The sequence below is a fragment of the Dendrobates tinctorius genome, unplaced genomic scaffold, assembly GCF_039654945.1.
Source record: "Dendrobates tinctorius isolate UK_male_01 unplaced genomic scaffold, ASM3965494v1 ptg000137l, whole genome shotgun sequence".
In the NCBI taxonomy this organism is placed as follows: Eukaryota; Metazoa; Chordata; class Amphibia; order Anura; family Dendrobatidae; genus Dendrobates; species Dendrobates tinctorius.
Genome location: NW_027361805.1, coordinates 261,563 through 268,892, shown reverse-complemented (window position 1 = coordinate 268,892; position 7,330 = coordinate 261,563). Strand labels below are relative to the sequence as shown.

The 7,330-nt window shown below is 46.1% G+C and overlaps 1 protein-coding gene across 3 annotated transcripts; it reads left to right on the top strand.

Moving 5' to 3' along the window:
* The first annotated feature begins 687 nt into the window (after nucleotides 1–687).
* Nucleotides 688–6,224, top strand: ADAT3 (adenosine deaminase tRNA specific 3). Of its 3 annotated transcripts, none has more exons than XM_073544303.1 (2): nucleotides 688–846; nucleotides 4,448–6,224. In XM_073544303.1, exon 2 carries the CDS (start codon nucleotides 4,456–4,458, stop codon nucleotides 5,611–5,613), a length of 1,158 nt encoding a protein of 385 aa, XP_073400404.1. In that variant the 5' UTR covers nucleotides 688–846; nucleotides 4,448–4,455; the 3' UTR covers nucleotides 5,614–6,224. The 3 variants fall into 3 exon arrangements, with proteins under 3 accessions (XP_073400404.1, XP_073400405.1, XP_073400403.1); XM_073544304.1 differs by having other exon boundaries at nucleotides 689–821; XM_073544302.1 differs by lacking the exon at nucleotides 688–846 and adding an exon at nucleotides 853–1,270.
* The last annotated feature ends 1,106 nt before the right edge of the window (nucleotides 6,225–7,330 follow it).

Sequence of the window (7,330 nt, the reverse complement as noted above, 5' to 3'; positions counted from 1 at the left end):
GCGACCGCACCTTGATTACGGATGCCATACGGATTACATACGGATGCTGACATGCGCAAAATACGCGACCACACCTTGCTTACGGATGCCATACGGATTACATTCGGATGCTGACATGCGCAAAATACGCGACCCTCCTTGCTTACGGATGACATACGGAGCACTATTTAGGGGTCATTCATCCGTATTACGCATGTAAACTACGGACCATATTTTCCGTCGGTTAGTGTGACCCCGGCCTTACAGTGGGCATTAATGAAAGAGTTAAATGACTTTGGGCCACTGCTCTCACACTGCAGACACATAGAACAGGGAGCCCCACATCAAAACCAGGTCTCTCCAGCCTGCCCACTTTGATGCCAATTTTTGTGCCAGTTTTATAGTTTTTGTTGCTGATTTTGTATCTTCACATCAGGGCACCTCGCTGCATTGTTTTATTATTGTGATGATGATTTTTGTTGTTAAACCTATAAAAAACAGAAAAGAAAAAATTGCCGAAAGAAACCTACGAATAAGAAACCAACATCAGCCTCATTGAACTGCCCCTGAACATTGCAGACTTCCAATGTGAACACTGTCTGAGACTTTAGCTACACATTGCGGTCAGCCAGCCAGTGTTCTGCAGCAGTGCGGGACTGCTTCTGCCTGTAACCCATGAGAACAGGCCGGTGCAGCTGCTGAGCACAGCACAGCCTCCCGCCCACACCTCTGCCCTCACCAAACATGGCTCTCGGGAGACAGTCACGTGACACCAGCGGCAACTTCACGCGCATGTTTCGGATCACGTGGTAGAACGAGGCAGGAAAATCCAACAGCACCGGGTCAGCGTTTCCTGACTGTGGCTGGGTATGACCCGTCTGAGCAGCCAGCAGCGTGTGTATGGCATTTGGTGGACTTCGTGAATAGGAGCGCCAGCAGCTTGTGAGAGGTTCTTGGTGGGCTAGGAGTAGAGTAGAAGCGCATGCGCAGTATGCACTGCCATGGTGCAGTGTGATGACGTCAGAGCTCTCTACAATCATTATCGGTGGTGGTATCCCACTTACGGCAGCGCAACTGCTGCAAAACTACAACCGCTCCACTGGCTGCTAGGGAGCCATAGCATGGAGGCAGTGGCCCACCGGAGCCAGCTGCCTACTGTTCTCGGGGCTCCATTAGAAGCATCAGATCCAGGGCGGCACACAGTGAGACGTGTAGGGCACAATGGCCAACCTGATGCCAGCCAAGAACACAACAGCCGGTGCCAGAGATGGTGGGCTAGAGCCTTCTAAGGGTATGTGCACGGATCAGCTTTTTCCGGGGTTCACTCCATACCCGGGTGAAAAGCAGCCAGCAAGCTTCATAGATACAGCTATGTGCATGGCGCCGCGGGAGCGTGGTCAGGCCGCGCGCTTGGCTCTGCGGGAACGTGGTCAGGCCGCGCGCTTGGCTCTGCGGGAACGTGGTCAGGCCGCGCGCTTGGCTCTGCGGGAACGTGGTCAGGCCGCGCGCTTGGCTCTGCGGGAGCGTGGTCAGGCCGCGCGCTTGGCTCTGCGGGAGCGTGGTCAGGCCGCGCGCTTGGCTCTGCGAGAGCGTTGTCAGGCCGCGCGCTTGGCTCTGCGGGAGCGTGGTCAGGCCGCGCGCTTGGCTCTGCGGGAGCGTGGTCAGGCCGCGCGCTTGGCTCTGCGGGAGCGTGGTCAGGCCGCGCGCTTGGCTCTGCGGGAGCGTGGTCAGGCCGCGCGCTTGGCTCTGCGGGAGCGTGGTCAGGCCGCGCGCTTGGCTCTGCGGGAGCGTGGTCAGGCCGCGCGCTTGGCTCTGCGGGAGCGTGGTCAGGCCGCGCGCTTGGCTCTGCGGGAGCGTGGTCAGGCCGCGCGCTTGGCTCTGCGGGAGCGTGGTCAGGCCGTGCGCTTGGCAGCAGGAGATGAACTAGAGGACTGGGTGAGTTCCCACATTGCGTTTTAGATGGCGTATTTTTGCTGCACAATTCTCATTCCCATAGTGGTTTTATTTCATGCAGTGTAAAATAACCTGCAGTGCGCTTTGGAAATTTGTGAAGTCATGTGTTGTATGTTTTATTTACTAATAAAATTGCATTAAATGCGGAAAATCCATAACGAAGTAACTGGTAACTAAGGTACACATTGGGTTTCTAAGTGACGCACGCCCCTTAGATACCCGATGTGTCCCTTAGTTACCAGCTCCCTGCATCAGCGCTCTGGTAACTAAATACACAGCGATGCCGCACGCTCGGCGTCGCTGTGCTGATCGCTGGTGAAGCTGTTTGTGTGACAGCTAACCAGTGATCATGTAGCGACTCACCAGCGATCCTGACACGTTGATATCGTTGTCAGGATCGCTGGTGAGTCGTCGCTATGTGTGACGGGGCCCTAAGACTACGTTCCCATGAGGTTTTGATGCTGCAGATTTTCTGCATAATTTCTTCGCCTATTTAAATTGGGCTGCTCGCATTTTTCGTCTAGTTTTTGTGTGCGTTTTTTTACCGCGTTTTTTGGTTTACCACTTCATTGATTTACCTAGGAGTGGATTACATGCAGTTTTGATACGTGTCTGCCGTGCACATGCATTTTTTACCTACAGATTTTTCGCACCTAATGCAAGTCTGTGGGGAAAATTTGCACAGAAACTGAACATATCCACAAGAGAAATTGACCTGCTGCGGTTTTGAAACGCGCAACGCAGGTCAGTTTATGCAGCGTAAAAAATTCAACTAATTGAGACCACCTGTGGAAATCCCTGATGCCCTCCTTACCAATGATAAACTGGTCCATTTATATGGCATTTAGGGTAATGGCACATGATGTGACGGTATGTGTCTGAAACCCTGATACCCATTGGCTATGAGCCAAATTGTGCATCCGCTTGGCGCAACAATGGATGGAACTTTGGGTGCATGCAGCTAGTCACAGCATGTGCAGTTACCCTTAAAACTGATGTCGTCACGGACATAAAGTGAATCTGCCAGCGACTTTTTGCCATGTAGTCTAAGGGTATGTGCACACGTTGCAGATTTTTCCATGCGGAATCTGCAGGTCAAAATGTCTGCGTCTTACCTGCAGATTTAGTGCTGATTTCGCCTGCGTTTTTACACCTGCGGATTCCTATAATGGAATGGGTGTAAAAACGCTGCGGAATTCACATAAAGAATTGACATGCTGCGGAAAATAAACCGCTGCGTTTCCCGTGGAATTTTCCGCAGCATGTGCACAGCGGTTTTTTTTTTTTCTCCATAGGATAACATGGTACTGTACATACCTTCTAAAACTGCTGTGGATCCGCAGTGCCAAATCCACTGCGGATCCTCACACAAATCCACCACGTGTGCACATACCCTAAGAGCAGCATGATGTACCGGCAGAAAGCCTGATTCAAGCTATGTACCACTTACTTGGCTGCTTGGTGCAATTTTGATAGAATCCCTGTTTTCTCGACTGCAGTGCTCAGAATGCTGAGCTGTGTATCCTCACTCACATCCCACTGTACATTGTCAGCAAGCTGCCAATCAGCGGTGAAGGCAGGGTTACACTGATTATCTGGACTGGCCTGCACATGAGACCTAGTAAGGTAGTCATTTCCTACTGATAAAACACTGATTGTATTGAATCGACATCAAGCTGTTGAGCAAGTGACTTATTCCTGAAATCGGGCTCTCTGCTTCATGCCCCTCTTAGATAAAATGGCAAAAACCTGCTGACAGATTCCTCTTAATCAAAAGTCGTAGTATTATAAACAATAATGGCTCTTATTGATGGGGTCTCCCTATGTATGTAAATTGAAGCCCTGTCAAGTTACCTAATCAAGGCCAAATTCAGACATCTTTGACTATAGATAAGGGCAGGTTCACATTGCATTATGGCAGTCCATTTAACGGATGCGTTACAAAGCGGCATTAACGCGATGTAACGCATCCGTTAACGCACCCATAGACTGCTAACGCATGTCAAAATCGGCATGTGCTAGCAAAGTGCTGTTATGCTGTGACGGACCCTCGCACGCGGTCTACAGCGTTCGAGGGTCCGTCACGGCTAACACAGAAGGAGCAGCTACGCTAACGCGATCGCACAAAGGCGATCAAAAGAAGAGTAGCGTTAGCGCAGTTCGTTTAACGCATGCGTTAAACGGACTGCCATAACACTATGTGAACCTGGCCTTAGGCTGTTGAGTTTGGGTGGGAGACGATGTGAGTTTGTACATCATGGTCTGCATTTTACAGACGTCTGAATTTGCCCTAAAGCAGAGAGAAGCTGGTGAGCACCTGCCTTGGTGACAAGTCTCCTTATTTCCTTGCTCTTTATTCATTTTGCCTTGTATATGATTTATTTTCAATAATATGCAAAAATTTGACACTTCTTCAATTTTGATGCAAAAACTTTCAAACATTCCATATGTGATTTTGAGTAGAACGGAATCATGAGTTTTGTTATTTATATATTTTTTTCCTTCCATTTCTCAGCTGTTACAATGGTTCCCTCTGCGAATGACCAGTTCTTTCCTTGGTCTATCAAGCCTGTATTGCCCTTGGAGGAGGAAGAAAGGCTGAAGGCGTATGAGTCAGGAGGACAACTCATTCCACCCTTGTCTTCGTTCTTTGCTGCTCTAATCAATGACAGAAAACAAATCTCCCGACTGTGTCTGGACCTGTGCCTGCAATACCCTCTACCTGATTCCTTACGGCATTTGAAAAGGGTACGTGTCTTCCAGTCTCGCTTACAAATTTTGCTTCGTCCTGTCACACCTGAGGACCAAGTAAATGTGCTAAAAAACAATGGTGAGTTCACCAAACAGAAAGAAGATGGCACTAAAAAGGCTGATTTCAGTCGAGAAATTAGTTTGAAAGTTACTGACATTCTGCAAGGTATGGATCTACATGGCTTAGGGGAACCATTCATAATTTCGGTTCCATCAAGGGCAGCAAGGAACCAGAAAGAGCAGCATGTTTGGGCAAGCATTTGGCCCTCCACCTACCATGCAAAGCGCAAGAACACAAACGGTGAAGTAGGCAGTAGTGGTGAAGCTCTATCCCAGGAAGAAAAGATACGAGTGATGGAAAACATGCAGTTGGCCCTTGAAGCAGCACAGCAGAATCAGGCTAAAGGCATGAAGGGTGTGGGAGCGGTTGTGGTTGATCGAGATAGTGGGAAAGTTTTGGCAATAGGAACTGATCAGACAGGAGCCAATGGAAGTCCCCTGCTTCATGCATGTATGGTTGCAATAGACATGGTTGCTCATCAACAAGGTGGAGGAGCATATGTTGGACTTTCTAGCATGGATGAAAATTATAAAGCTAAATCACTTGAAGACGCTAAAAAAGGGGTGGAAACTGTAGGAAATGAAAGAGAAAAGAGAAAACATTCAATGGAAAAGGATGAAAATGCCGAAATCCCATATTTATGTACAGGGTGTGAGGTGTATGTCACCCACGAGCCTTGTGTCATGTGCTCAATGGCTCTTCTCCACTCACGGGTATCTTGTGTCTACTATGGCTGCACTACACCTGGTGGTGCTTTAGGGACCTATTACCTTCTCCATGGCAACCCTGGCCTCAACCACAGGTTCCTTGTATATCGAGGAGTGCTGGAAAATGAATGTCGAAGTTTGCTCTCAGGCGATGAGATTTGACATGCCCAGCGCTTTTAGAACCTCTCTTTACCTATTCTTTTAGCAAGAGGTGTTTTAAGTTTGCTATTAAACACATCCAAATTTTATACATTGGCGTCCAGATAGTTGTTATAATGTGCTGTATGTGCGACAACCCATGTTTCTAAATATATGGCTGAATCTGCAACACCTGCAGTGCAACAAAGGCTGTGATCTGTCTAGCCACCCACATTATTGGCTTACCGCTTGCCTATTAGCGAGATGTACACCGATGGCTAGAATATCAAACAACTCGCCTGATATTGTGTAAGTTCTTGACTCTAACTTGTTCTTATACATACTCCACAAGATCTCAGAAGGTATATTGTGGTATCTGGCACCAAGATGTTGGCAGATGAGCCTCAATCACTGTTCACAGCTGTCAATTTTTTGTTTTTCCTCCTCTTTTTTTTTCTCAAGAGACGTTACTTCTAATATTTTTCTGTCGAACCTTAACTGAGGGTTTATTTTTCTGGGATGAATTGCAACTTTGCCACTATTCATTTTTCCATGAAATGAACTGAAAAAGTATTTAAAAAAAATCCAAGTGAGCTGAAACGGTGACACAATAAAACTTCTGCCATTGTTCTTTAGGATTTTGTTTTTGCAGGATTCAATGTGCAGTAAAAAATGACCTAGCAACATGTTAAGTGGAGGTGGATTGTCTTGCCATGCTGTACTTTTCATCAGTATTATTTTCTGGTACATGCATTGTTTTTATAGTATTTGGGGGAGGGTTGATTTGTTATATTTGGTAAGTTGGACTGTTGCTTACCTGGAAATACAATGGGATTTGTGAACCCCTTAGTGACAATGCCAATTTTTAGAATCTGACTAGTGTCACTTCATGTGGCGATAACTCTGGAACGCTTCATCGTACTCTTGAGATTTTGAGACTACTTTTTCTTGACACATTGTACTTTACGTTGGTGGTAAATTTAGGTTGATGTATTTTGCATTTATTTGTGAAAATATTGGCGTTTTGGCAAAAAATTTTAAAAATGTGCTATTTCCAAACTGAAAATTTTTATATTTTTAAACCAGTTAGTCATGCTAATTCATGTTATAAGTTTAGAAGTACACTCCCTGACAGAAGTTGTCTTTTATCCATGTTATGTAAATAAAAGCTTATAACCTGACGTTAAATTCATCCATTGGTTGTATAAATTATTCTTTTGAAAGCTGAAACCCTCCGAAATGTGGTTTAGGTTAAGAAAATAAATTGCCATCAATGCAGAAATATTGATCATTTAATGGACACAGAATGGTCAGATTTCGGCAAGACAAACGTTTTGTCGGCCACAGAAAGTAATGTGATATTCAAACAAATAATTAGCTTAAAATAGAAATATATGTTGAATAACATTGGAGAATGAAGTTGTGGTGCTATTAGAGTCATATTTAATATTTTGTGTGACTGCCATGAGCTTGAAGGACTGCGTTCAACAATGATTCATACAATTTATTAATGAAGTCGTCAGGAATAGCAAAGAATGCAGTCTTACATGCCTCCCAGAGTTCATCTAGATTCGTTGGTTTTGTCTTCCAAGCTTCCTCTTTCATCCTACCCCAAATATGCTCAATGATGTTCATGTCTGGTGACTGGGCTGGCCAGTCCTTGAGCACCTTGATCTTTTTTGCCTGGAGGAACTTTGTTGTAGAGATGGATGTATGAGATGGAGCACCATCCTGCTGCAGA